Genomic DNA, 14,121 nt, shown 5'->3' on the forward strand with positions numbered 1-14,121 from the left:
AAACTTGTCCGCCAAAGGGTGTTGTGTTTTGGAGAAACTCCTTCTGTCAGAGTGCTGTTCAACACTGCAAAGAGGAACCCAAGGATGTGCAGGACGCTGAGTAAAACACATTTTTTACTGCGGAAATCTACTCACAAAAACAATCCAAACAGGAGGAAACAAAAAGCGACAGTGCGAAAGAAGACAAAATGTGTATTGTGGACAAAATAACAAAAGATACATATATACAAAAATGAACTAAACTTGGTTTGGAGTTACAAGACGTGCACACTACAAAACAACACCAAGATGGATGGCACTGGGAATGGCCAAGGTAGCAAAATACTCAAAGCATAGAATCAACTGGCGTGGAGCGGATTCACCGAGTGCCATCCAGCTGTCAATGTGCTGCTTAAGTAGCACCAGGGTCAATTGGAAGCAGCTGTGCACGTCCCACAACTCCGCCCACAAAGGCAACACAGGGACTTTAGGAGGAAGGAGAAATGTAAGAACAAGATCAACTGCACTAAAAGAGGAAAACTGACAATACAAACCACTAGGTGGCAGCAGGTGGTGACAACTTCCCTCAAATTAAATTTGGGAAAAAATGGACTGACCATAAGAGATAAATCATCACAAATGAAGTTAAATCATTCAAAAGTTTACCTTTGTAATTCATTTCTATCCAAATAAATCCAGGATGGTTCTCCAGAATGTTCCATTCGAGAATGCTGTCAAACTGTTATGTCTACTAGGAAAATTAGATTCCAATACATTGTTAAATATTTGAATATTTTTACGAAAATAAGTTGTATGTCTTTGTTTAGAAATTTTGAAATTGACAGGTTTACTTTTATTTTCACAATAAATAAATAGTATATAATAAAATAGTTTTACCGTTGTGGGAAACTGGTTGTACTTATTTCTCTCGCGAGATTTGGAAAAGAGCTGGTTACTTGTTTCTCTCGCGAGATCTGACAACACTGCGCGCGAACCAAACACGGCGAGGATAAAGCAAGATGGCGTCTGACGGTGAAGACGTTATTGCAGTCGTCACAGTTCAGTGTTCTTAATATATGCCTCCATGTACACATATATGTCCTTTATTACACTCTAGTAAATAGAGTAAACATCGTTAATAACTGTTTGCATCCGGCTATATTAGTCTGAGCGCACTTTGATGCTTCTCGAGCTAGCTTAGCCTGATAGTTAGCTTAGCTTGTTAGCTGCTAACAAAGAGAGGCGGAAGTGATCAAAACACATCACTAAGTAGAGATCAAGTGTGAGTGTAAAGTGTTGTGATTGTGTGAAAATGTGCCAAAGAACCACAGCAGAGTACGAGGAGGAACTTTGTCCAACAAAAGAGGAGAAGGAGCGACAACATGAAAAACATCAAGTTGTGTTACACAGAACAGGTTTGTTTACTTCTTACTCTCACATCTTTACTAACTTTATATTTCATTATTAACACTATTCTTAAATAGATTGTCTATAGGAAGATGAATTGTCATGTGAGTATGATGCACTAATTGTTTTATGTTGTTGATAAGAAGGAGACAGTGCCAGACACACAATATTTATGAGAGGTTGATGTTTGTAACAATGTGTATCAACATGTTTACACAAAACTCACACAGTCACCGGGGGAATATTCCAGAGAGCAGGTTAAGTGCAAAGTCCTGAGTATGTAAAGCTCGAGAGTTTTACCTCCAAAAATAAGAGAGGTAAGACAAAGTCAGAGTCAGTTACCATGGTGACTGACGCTGTAAACCTAGCCTGATAGCTGGCAGGTTTGACAAGTTATATATGTGTGTCAAAGCATACTGACCTGCTATTTCCTTCATGTCGGTGCACCCTCCCTGAGATCGGTAGGTTGTGAGTTCAAACCCCAACCCAGTCATACCAAAGACTATAAAAATGGGACCATTACTTCTCTGCCTTGCACTCAGCATCAAGGGTTGTAATCGGGGTTTAATCACCATAAAAGTTATTCCCAGGCATGGCCACCGCTGCTGCTCACTGCTCCCCTCACCTCCCAGGGTGTGATCAAGGGTGATGGGCCAAATGCAGGAAATAATCTCCCCACACCTAGTGTGTGTGTGACAATCATTGGTACTTTAACTTTCTAATGTGTCTGTGATTGTAAAAAAAACAAAGCCTGATCTAAAGATGACATCTTGATCTCATACCATCTCAAACCAATTGGCCGTTCATTATTAAGTGAAATGTTTTATAATCGCTTAAATTTGTTTTTAACCAAGCAACACTGTTTTATTCAGTTACTCAACTAATCGGAAACATTTCCAGTAGAACACTTGATTAATACAATTTTCAATAGCCACAGCCCTATATTTCATGTACAATTTAATATTTAGCATGTAGGAGTTAAAATGTGTTTTGTTTGTGTCCTGTAGACATCCATCAGCTGATTGGACACCAAGAAGAATGTCTCCCTCATCTGCAGGGGGACAGTTTCACTGTAAAGTATCCACAGCCCTCACATTTCAAAGAGGAAGAGGGGGGAGAGTGTCCTGTAGGGCAGGAGGAGGCTGATGTCAGCAAGTTTCCACTGACTGTTGTCTCTGTGAAGACTGAAGAGCATGAAGACAAACCACCTGAGTCCTCACAGCTTCATCACAGTCCAAGTAAGCACAACATCCACATATCATCTAATACAATGTTTGTGACACATGTTCATCCGGGGGCCACATTTATCACTAAAGATGGAGATATATTTGCTTTTTAACACCACCATTTAAAAATCAATCATCAACAGTGTAATTGCTGGGGTGTAACCATGTGACCTAGAGGCCGTCCTCCTTACCTCACGTGGTCAAATGAAGGCAAACATTCAATATGGCTACTGTTTATTTACCTTAGCAGCACATATGTCAGCATATTTCAAAGGTTTAGTGATGAAGATAAGAGATGTACACAAAGTACCATTTTTTTAATTAATACTGGTTCCTAATTATGTTGTCCATGAGGACCGTGAAAATTCTGGATTAAAGACACAACTATTTGTATTTTTAATTCCAGCTGACTGAGGTAACTATGACACGTTGTCACATTGAGTTCAGCTGCCGCTGCTACACATTACAATCAGCTTTGAATAATGACAAATAAGGAAGCAACCAAAGTTTGATGTGTGTGTTATTGACAAGACGATGACATAAGTGCATTTTACCTTGCACTGCACACATAGTTGACTTCTTTAAGACTTCAAATAAACAGCTGCTGATAAAAGACTTCCCTGCTCTGAGATGTTACAGAACATCATGTTGGAGGTGTTCAACCTCTTGTGCTAATAGGAATGCTATTTAAAATGACTTTTTCCACTTTTTTATTTCCACAAATGACATGTAGTACCAAAAAAAGTACCGACAAATACTGGTATCGATTAGGGTATCATATCGATACATTTCTAACGATTTATATCCCTACTTAAAATACAAGCCAGATATCTTAAAAAAATAATTTCAACGTTTGTTTGGATTTAGTTACTTCTCTGCTGTCCAGCAATGTCTCAATCAATCTAGTTTATTTGTACTAATTAGCAAAGTTTTCTTGTCTTTCTAAAGTCTTTCTTCCAATAGCCTCCTCGCGGTAAAGTTGTCCGATTGCAAACTGAGGCAGTATTTGTGACTGATAAAACTTTCGGCGAATCAAAATTTAAGAAATTGTACCGGAAAGTTAATTATGTTTGAAGATGGCTGATAAAAACACAATCAGAATCAGAAACACTTTAATAATCTCAGAGGATAATTTAAGATTTTCAGCACAATCCCATTCAAGAGCAGACAAACATTACAGGGAGACAGAACAGGTCTGCCAACTTCCGCCGCCCCTTAAAAAAAAGGTGAGAAACTGGTAAAAAGGAGGAGAGGTGAGAAAAAAAAAATCAGTCTAAGCCTGGGACCCTGGAGAGGGGATCCAGACTGAGGCCAAAGAGAAAACAAAAATCTAATATCCAGCGCCGGGGACCGGGCTCGGCGTGTAGTTGTTGACAACCTGCTGCTCCACTTTGACATGTTATGCTTACAAGAGACATTCCTCCCAAAACTAGACCTGGGGCTGTTGAATTATATTAATAATGGGAATTGTATGAGCGAGGATAGCGGGAGGTGTTGCTGTGCTCTGGCACAAAAAGCACGATGCAGTTATTAGTGTTATTAGGCTCGAAGTGTATTGCTGTTCAGTATAAGTCCGACAATAGGGAGTTTATTGTTCTCAATGTGTACACTCCGTATGAATATAAAGACAATGAGGATGAATCCATGTTTAAACTTGCTTTTATTAATTATTTTATACAGGATAATCACTGTACGTGTATTTATGTGGTCGGTGACTGGAATGCTGATATTTCTGATGGCAGCTCTGATAATGCAAGACACCTAATACAGTTTTGTGATGATAATGCACTCACCTTATCTAGTCAAGGGTTGTTGCCAGCTGATAGCTACTCTTATATTAGTGAAGCCTGGCACACAACATCATGGCTTCGGGTGGGGGGACGGGTCCTGACTGTTGTTTGTGCTTAGCCACCAAACAGCAGCTCAGAGTACCCACTCTTTTTGGATTCCCTTGAGGGAATACTGGAGAGTGCTCCCTCGCTGATTCCCTTGTTCTGCTGGGGGACTTCAACGCTCATGTTGGCAACGACAGTGAAACCTGGAGCGGCGTGCTTGGGGAAAATGGCCGCCCGGATCTGAACCCAAGTGGTGCTTTGTTATCGGATTGTCACGGATTGTCCATGACAAACACCATTTTCAAACATAAGGGTGTCCATATGTGCACTTGGCACCAGGACATCCTCGGCCGCAGTTCCATGATTGACTTTGTAGTTGTGTCATCGGATTTGCGGCCTCATGTTTTGGACACTCTGGTGAAGAGAGGGGCAGAGCTTTCTACCAATCACCACCTTGTGGTGAGCTTGTGAGGTCCTGCTGGGAACGCCTAGAAGAGTTTCCTGTCAGAGAGAGTTTCAATTCCCACCTCTGGAAGAACTTTGAACATGTCACGAGGGAGGCAGTGGATATTGAGTCCGAGTGGACCATATTCCGTGCCTCTATTGTCGAGGCGGCTGATTGGAGCTGTGGCCGCAAGGTGGTTGGTTCCTGTCGTGGCGGTAATCCTAGAACCCGCTGGTGTACACCAGCAGTGAGGGATTCCATCAAGCTGAATAAAGAGTCCTATCGGGTCCTTTTGGTTCATGGGACTCCAGAAGCAGTGGACAGGTACCGACTGGCCAAGCGAAGTGCGGCTTCAGCGGTCGCGGAGGCAAAAACTCGGACATGGGAGGAGTTTGGGGAAGCCATGGAAAACGAGTTCCGGGCGGCTTCGAAGCGATTCTGGACCACCATCCGCCGCTTCAGGGTGGGAAGCAGTACACTGTCAACACCGTGTATGGTGAGGATGGTTTGCTGCTGACCTCTACTGCGGCTGTTGTTAATCAGTGGAGGGAATACTTCAAAGACCTCTTCAATCCCACCAACACATCTTCGTATGAGAAAGCAGTTCCTGGAAAATCTGTGGTGGGCTCTCCTATTTCTTGGGCCGAGGTCGCCGAGGTAGTTAAAAGCTCCTCGGTGGCCGCCCTCAGGAAACATTTGGTGATTTAACCCCCAACCCTTGATGCTGAGTGCCAAGCAAGGAGGCAATGGGTCCCATTTTTATAGTCTTTGGTATGCCTCGGCCAGGGTTTGAACTCATGACTTTCCAGTCTCAGGGCAGACTCTCTAACCAAAAGGCCACTGAGCAGGTCGATGGTTAATGCATCCTCAATAGAAAATAAACCTTGAGCAATTGAGTCATTGGTAGCCGCTCTATTCTGCTGTCAAAGTGCTCTAAATAACATCTTAAAGGCCTACTGAAATGAAATGTTCTTATTTAAACGGGGATAGCAGGTCCATTCTATGTTTCATACTTGATCATTTCGCGATGTTGCCATATTTTTGCTGAAAGGATTTAGTAGAGAACATCCACGATAAAGTTTGCAACTTTTGGTGCTGACAAAAAAGCCTTGCCTTTACCGGAAGTCGCAGACGATGATGTCACAAGTGTGAGGGCTCCTCGCGTCCTCACATTGTTTTTAATGGGAGCCTCCAGCAGCGAGAGCAGTTCGGACCGAGAAAACGACTATTTCCCCGTTAATTTGAGCGAGGATGAAAGATTCGTGAATGATGATATTGATAGCGAAGAACTAGAAAAAAAATAAATAAAAATAAGTTAAAATAAAAGGCGATTGCATTGGGATGGATTCAGATGTTTTTAGACACATTTACTAGGATAATTCTGGGAAATCCCTTATCTTTCTATTGTGTTGCTAGTGTTTTAGTGAGTTAAATAGTACCTGATAGTCGGAGGTGTGTTCATGGGTGTCTTGACGTCAGTCTCTGAGGGAAGTTGACGGCAGCTGCATGGACGGCGCAAGCTCAGCTGATCTACAGTAAGAGGAGAGTTTTTACCACAATTTTCTCAGCGAAACCTGCCGGTTGACAAGTGGTCGGGAACCATGTTCGCTTGACCGTTCTGATCCATAGTAAAGCCGTGTGTTTGTGTGGCTAAAGGCTAAAGCTTCCCACCTCCATCTTTCTACTGTGACTTCTCCATTATTAATTGAACAAATTGCAAAAGATTCAGCAACACAGATGTCCAGAATACTGTTTAATTGCGTGATGAAAAGAGACGACTTTCAGCCCGCAAATGGTGCTGCGCTAATATGTCCCCTCCAACCCGGGACGTCACAAACACACGTCATCATTCCGCGACGTTTTCAACAAGAAACTCCGCGGGAAATTTAAAATTGTAATTTAGTCAACTAAAGCAGCCGTATTGGCATGTGTTGCAATGTTAATATTTCATCATTGATATATAAACTATCAGACTGTGTGGTCGCTAGTAGTGGCTTTCAGTAGGCCTTTAAATCCACTTTTAACATTTTAAAGGAGAACATTATCAGCAGACCTATGTAAGCGTCAATATATACCTTGATGTTTCAGAAAAAAGACCATATGTTTTTTTAACCGATTTCCGAACTCTAAAAGGGTGGATTTGGCGATGTAAACGCTGTCGGAGCAATGACCTTTCACCCGTGACGTCACAACGGGAAGCAATCAGCCATTTTCTCAAACACATTACACACACCAAGTCAAATCAGTTCTGTTATTTTCCGTTTTTTCGACTGTTTTCCGTACCTTGGAGACATTATGCCTCGTCGGTGTGTTGTCGGAGGGTGTAACAACACCAGCTGACTTACGTGGAGTGTGCTAATCAGACATATTACTGGAAGCTAATCGATGCTAACATGCTCTTTAGGCTTGCTGTATGTACATATTGCATCATTATGCCTTATTTGTAGCTTTAATTGCATCCAGCCTTTCCCTCCACCCACATTTAATGCCAAACAAACACATACCAATGGACGGATTCAAGTTGCACCAGTGGTCAAAAGATGCGAAAGTCCCTCGTTTGTTCTGCACACCTTACCGACGATAGCGATGCTACGACAGAGATGGCACAGAGATGTGTGGATATCCTGCGACACTCAAAGCAGATGCATCTACAATGATAAAGTCAACGAAATCACAAAGTTGAGTTTTGTTGATGTTATTGACTTATGTGCTAATCAGAAATATTTGCTCACGGTATGACTGGAAGTTAATCGATGCTAACATGCTATTTAGGCTAGCTGTATGTACATATTGCATCATTATGCCTCATTTGTAGCTATATTTGCATCCAGCCTTTTGCTCCACCCACATTTAATGCCAAACAAATACATACCAATTGACAGATTCAAGTTGCACCAGTGGTCAAAAGATGCAATCGTTGGTTAGAAGGCGATCGCCGAATTCGTCCTCGTTGCCGATGTCTGTCGTGATATGGCCCAATAGCTTCAGTTTCTTCTTCTATTTCGTCTTCGCTATCTGCCTCCACACTCCAACCATCCGTTTCAATACATGCGTAATCTGTTGAATCGCTTAAACCGCTGAAATCTTAGTCTGAATCCGAGCTAATGTCGCTTTCTGTTCTATCCGCCATGTTTGTTTGTATTGGCTTCACGCAGTGACGTCACAGGAAAATGGACAGGCGGATATAACGACGGTTAAAATCAGGCACTTTAAAGCCGTTTTTTGGGATATTGCGTGATAGGTAAAATTTTGAAAAAAACTTCCAAAAATAAAATAAGCCACTGGGAACTGATTTTTTATTGGTTTTAACCCTTCTGAAATTGTGATAATGTTCCCCTTTAAATACACACTGTAAGTATATATGTAATGTAGTCACACTCTTAATAACATGTCATATTTACATATCTTTCTCATTTTAAGCATACAATGTCTGCTCTCAGTGGGATGCCGACTGATGGGATGTTCATATCTTCCCGTTTAGATGAAGAATTAATCCTCACAAATGGTTAAAAAAGGGTGGGTGCAAAAGAGCATATTTTCGAGTCTTTCTTGCCATCTCCAGGTCTAAGTTGGATGTCAGAGTTGACCAAATTCTCGGTTTATGTCCACAACCTTCTACTTCATAAGTGAGAAGCATGATTTATAATCTAGAATTAGCTTTCACCCTCTTAGAGGCGAGAAAGCAGCTCAGTATGTCAATATAGCAGCATAAGCTAGTTACTTCTGTGATCTATGCGCCGCTAAAAGTAGGTCCTCAAAGGCCTACTGAAATTAGATTTTCTTATTTACACGGGGATAGCAGGTCCATTCTATGTGTCATACTTGATCATTTCGCGATATTGCCATATTTTCGCTGAAAGGATTTAGTAGAGAACATCGACGATAAAGTTCGCAACTTTTGGTGCTGATAAAAAAGCCTTGCCTTTACCGGAAGTCGCAGGCGATGACGTCACAAGGGTGAGGGCTCCTCACGTCCTCACATTGTTTATAATGGGAACCTCCAGCGGCAAGAGCTATTCGGACCTAGAAAACGACAATTTCCCCATCAATTTGAGCGAAGATGAAAGATTTGTGGATGATGATATTGATAGCGAAAGACTAGAATTTTTTTTTTTTATAAAATAAAATAAAAAGCGACGGCTCCGGGCAGCGGCATTGTGAGCGTTTCAGATGTAACTACACACATTTACTAGGATAATTCTGAAAGATCCCTTATCAGCTTATTGTTTCAATAGTGTTTTAGTGAGATTGTAAACACATACCTCGAGGTCGGATGGCTGCGGTGAACACCCAGTGTCTTAAAGAAAAGCCGAGGAGCCAAGCTCACAGCTGCCTTTTAAACAGCTACTGCAGGAGCACAAATAATGATGTCTCCGGTAAGATATATATCACAATTTTCCCATCCAAAAACATGTTGGTTGACGTAGAGAAACATGTTCGCTTGACCGCTCTGTGTTAAAAACAAAGGTGCAATACACCGTTTTCCACCAACAGCACTGTTGTTTATAGTCTCCATTATTAATTGAAAAAATAGCAAAAGATTCAGCAGAACAGATGTCCAAATTACTGTGTAAGTATGCGATGAAAAGAGACTACTTTTAGCTGTGTGTTATGCTAAGCTAATATTTCCTGACAGTCCGTGACGTCACGCGCACACGTCATCATTCCGCGACGTTTTCAACAAGACACTCCGCGGGAAATTTAAAATTGCTATTTAGTCAACTAAAGCGGCCGTATTGACATGTGTTGCAATATTAATATTTCATCATTGATATATAAACTATCAGACTGTGTGGTGGGTAGTAGTGGCTTTCAGTAGGCCTTTAGCGTTAGCGCTTATAATAACAATATCACTAATACTTGGTTAATATTCAGGTCACAAAATGTAAAATGAGTATAGTTGGCAGTTTCTGGATGTTTTTTGGAGGACTTTGTGGGTCTAACAGAGGAGCTCCCATTGACTCCAATATTAGCTGATTTCTGCTCATGTTTATTTAATAATTAGAATTCATAAATATTTAAAAAATATGTCTCACATAAGGATTATGAATGACAGGCGACATTTTAAAAAAGTGCAGTTTCCTTTGAGTTTGTCAGATAAGTAAACAGTCCTTCAAATTAAAGATGTAAAACAATTGAGGTTGTTTATAGATATTATCCACTATGAAGTTACAGTCAAACTAAGCACACAAGGGAAAGTACATTCATATACACATGAAGTACACATATGTGTAAGAATCATGTTCATCGTCACACCCTTAGTTAAAAGCACACCATCCCCATGACATGACACTTCCAAGTGATGTAGAACAGGAGTACAATATTTTAAACATACACACACATCTGAAGAATATTAAAAATACATATATTTGGTGGGCCAAACAAAATGACTCGGGGAGCCAATGTTTGGTATGGGCGATATGACCTCAAATATATATCCTAATTACAATATATGTCACAATATATAATTTTTTTATATGATTGATAATAGAATAATTTCAAAGCGGGTTACAAAAGCTCCTAATTTGGCAGCTGACATATGCAGTAACATATTGTGTCATTTCTAATTGTATTATTTTATCGAACCCATCCATCCATCCATCCATCCATCCATCATCTTCCGCTTATCCGAGGTCGGGTCGCGGGGGCAGCAGCCTAAGCAGGGAAGCCCAGACTTCCCTATCTCCAGCCACTTCGTCTAGCTCTTCCCGGGGGATCCCGAGGCGTTCCCAGGCCAGCCGGGAGACATATCTGGTTACTTTATTCGAGGAAAAAAAATACTGGAAATTATGTATTATTTCACTGCATATTTCAGCAACTAAATTAGGAGCCTGTGTAACCTGTTTTAAGATAGTTGTATTAGTAATTCTATATGAAATAATTTAATCGCAAAATCTAATTTAAACCATATCGTCTATCCACAGTAAAAAGTCCTGTTGTCCTGGTTTGTTTTTCTTTTCCTGTGAATAATGTTGTTAAGAGCAGCGTGTTTGTGCGTCACTGAGATTTCAAGACAGTTCTTACAATAACTTGTTTTTCCTAAGTGCATGTAAAAGTACTGAATGCGTTGTGTGACTGAGCAGAGATGCTGTGTTTGTCTTGCAGACGTCTGTGAAGAACATCTTCACCCTGAGCAACAGAAGTGGAGCTTCAGGATGCGAACGGAGGAGCCACAGCCCTTCCACATTAAGAAGGAAGAGGAATACCTACAGACCCCCATTTTTAAAGAGGAAGAGGAGGACCCACAGACACCCCATTTTAAAAAGGAAGCGGTGGATCCACTGACACCCCATTTTAAAAAGGAAGCGGTGGATCCACTGAGCCCTCACATTAAAGAGGAAGAGGAAGAACACAGCATCAGTCAGCAGGGAGAGCATCTTGAAGGACTGGAGGAGGTTGATGTCACCAAGATGCCAGTGACTGGTGTCCCTGTGAAGAGTGAAGGTGATGAGGTGAAAGGTGAAAGTGAGGAGAGGGGAGGGGGGGAGCCTCCAAGCAGCAGCTCAACACAACACATGACAACAGAAGCTGATGGAGACCACTGTGGAGGATCACAAGCAGACAAGCTCTTAGCTCCACTATCAGATAGTGAGGACACAACGTCACACTCTCCTGACACTGATGATGAAGACTCTAAAGATGATAAGACATGTCACACTGACAACACTCACTTCCCATCTTCTCTCTGTCACAAAACCTTTAAATACTATAGTCTTCTGAAAAGACACATGAGAACACACACTGGAGAAAAACCTTTTTCATGTTCAATCTGCGGTAAAGATTTTACTCAGAGGTACGATTTGAAAAGACACATGAGAACACACACTGGAGAAAAACCTTTTTCATGTTCAATTTGCGGTAACGATTTTACTCATAGGCAACATTTGAACACACACAAGAGAATACACACTGGAGAAAAACCCTTTACTTGCTCAGAATGCTGTAAAAGATTTGCGCGAAAAGCAGAGTTAAAAAGACACATGAGAATACACACTGGAGAAAAAACATTCATATGCTCAGTTTGTGGCAAAGGATTCTCCCAGAAGGGACATTTGGTAAACCACACAAAAACACACACTGGAGAAAAACCTTTTTCATGTTCAATCTGTGGTAAAGGATTTACTCAAAGGCACCTTTTCAAAGCACACATTAGAAGACACACAGGAGAAAAACCTTTTTCATGTTCAATGTGTGGTAAAGCTTTTACTCGAAGTGACCATTTCAAAGCACACATGAGAATACACACTGGAGAAAAAACATTTTTATGTTCAATCTGCGGTAAAGATTTTACCCGAAGGGACCATTTCAAAGCACATGTGAGAATACACAATGAATAAAAAACCTTTTCACTGTTAAGAATGTGGTGAAGCTTTTGTACAATGAAGCACTTTGAAAGTACACATGAGAACACACACTGGAGAAAAACCTTTTTCCTGCTCAGAATGTGTTAAAGCGTTTGTGTGAAAAAGCACATTGAAAGTAGCCATGAGAACACACACTGGAGACATACCTTATTGTAACCTGGGTGACAAAACCCCATTAAATATCCTCATTTAAATATCCTTTTAAAACCCCATTGAATATTGTTTGTAATTAAATCTTCCTATTTAAATAATTGTATTTAAATATCCTCTCAAAACCCCATTGAATATTATTTCTAATTAAATATCTTTCTATTTAAATATCATTTTACTTAAATATCCTATTTATTTTCGTGTCTTTGCGTGCGTCATTGCGTCACGCGGTCACGTGACCTCGTGCGTCATTGCGTCACGCGGTCACGTGACCTATTGCGGGAAGCATAAAATCCAGTAGTGGGCTGCTTCCAGGAAGAGCGAGAGGGACGTTGCTGCAGGAGCCAACTACTGAAGCCGTGGGTCGTCGTGCGAGAGTGTTTAAGTGGGATTTATCTGCGGAATTGGCCAAGTTGGATGGCGAGCTAGAGCCTGAAGCTTTATGCCTGGAACTGAACCAACCCAACTGAATCCACCCAACCGAGCCGGGCGGCTAGGAGGCTCCTCAGCAGCCGCTCTGTTTTTTCCCTTTGGTTTTCCATAACGCAACGTGTTCATTTCTGTCCTCCCTGAACTTTCACATTTACCCCGTTACCTTCACTAAAACCCCTCTGGACACTGCCACCACAACGTGGACTTTGCGAGGTCTTTTAATGAACTGTCGTGTTGCGCCTATACCATTCTTGGTAAAAACAAGGACTGAATCAAGTACTGTATCACATTGTAAATATTGAACGTTCTGTAATTTATGTTGAAAATGTGAATGGCCATTCCAATTTACATGTCTTTTTGTTGTTGTTTATTTTCCCTATAATTCTTTAATATAATTTGGTACCATTTAAACATAAAACCTGTGTTCAGTCTTCATTACTCTCCATTCCTAGAGCTGAATTGAGTTTCTTCTGATCTAGCCCAGTTATATAATTCATTGTTTACTTAATACTTGTACAGTGCTTTACTTAAGTAACATGCAGGCTACATTATACATATATTGTAAAAGTTTTATACAAAGTCTGCTTTTGAAAAGTCTCATGAGAATACACACTGGTAAGTAAGTGTTGAGTTGCAGTGTGTGTGGTGAAAGATTCTCTTCTAGGCTTCACGGTGAAAGAGGGGTGAGTGCGTCTGCCTCACAATACAAAGGTCCTGAGTAGTCCTGTGTTCAATCCCGGGCTCGGGATCTTTCTGTGTGAAGTTTGCATGTCCTCCCCGTGAATGTGTGGGTTCCCTCTGGGTACTCCGGCTTCCTCCCACTTCCTGTCAAAGTTTGTTGTTGACGAACCCCATGATGCGGAGACGGAGTCAGGCATTGAATAAGGAAACATGGTTTTAATATAAAATACTAGAACAAAACCAAACAAAGGGTACAAACAAAAAGCACCCACATGGGAGGATAACAACCCAAGAGAGCTAGCATGGGAGCTAGAAAACAAAAAGGAAATTTAGCATGGAAAACAGAAGTCGTACTTGTACTTAGAAAACAAACTGGAAGCAGGGAACAAAAGGCAGTAAGCTAAAAACCGCAATCAAACATAGCTTACAGCAACGCTGCAGGGACAAGACAAGATACGACAGGTAGCAAAGACAAGTGCAACATGTGGCAAAGACAATAATCCAGCACTGACCGGAGGAAAAAAGCAGGTAAAATAGGAGCGGGCTGATTGTAGCCAGGTGTAGCCAGGTGCCAATCAGCCACAGCTGAGGGAAAAACAGCA

The 14,121-nt window shown here is 41.2% G+C and overlaps 1 protein-coding gene across 1 annotated transcript; it reads left to right on the forward strand.

The window, feature by feature from the left end:
• The first annotated feature begins 982 nt into the window (after window positions 1-982).
• On the forward strand, window positions 983-13,781 carry LOC133541727 (zinc finger protein 2-like). Its single transcript, XM_061885287.1, has 3 exons — window positions 983-1,394; window positions 2,394-2,624; window positions 10,998-13,781. The coding sequence occupies exons 1-3, from the start codon at window positions 1,292-1,294 to the stop codon at window positions 12,227-12,229; spliced, it is 1,566 nt and encodes a 521-aa protein (XP_061741271.1). The 5' UTR covers window positions 983-1,291; the 3' UTR covers window positions 12,230-13,781.
• Window positions 13,782-14,121: the final 340 nt, after the last annotated feature.

The sequence above is a fragment of the Nerophis ophidion genome, linkage group LG23 (genome assembly GCF_033978795.1).
Source record: "Nerophis ophidion isolate RoL-2023_Sa linkage group LG23, RoL_Noph_v1.0, whole genome shotgun sequence".
In the NCBI taxonomy this organism is placed as follows: domain Eukaryota; kingdom Metazoa; phylum Chordata; class Actinopteri; order Syngnathiformes; family Syngnathidae; genus Nerophis; species Nerophis ophidion.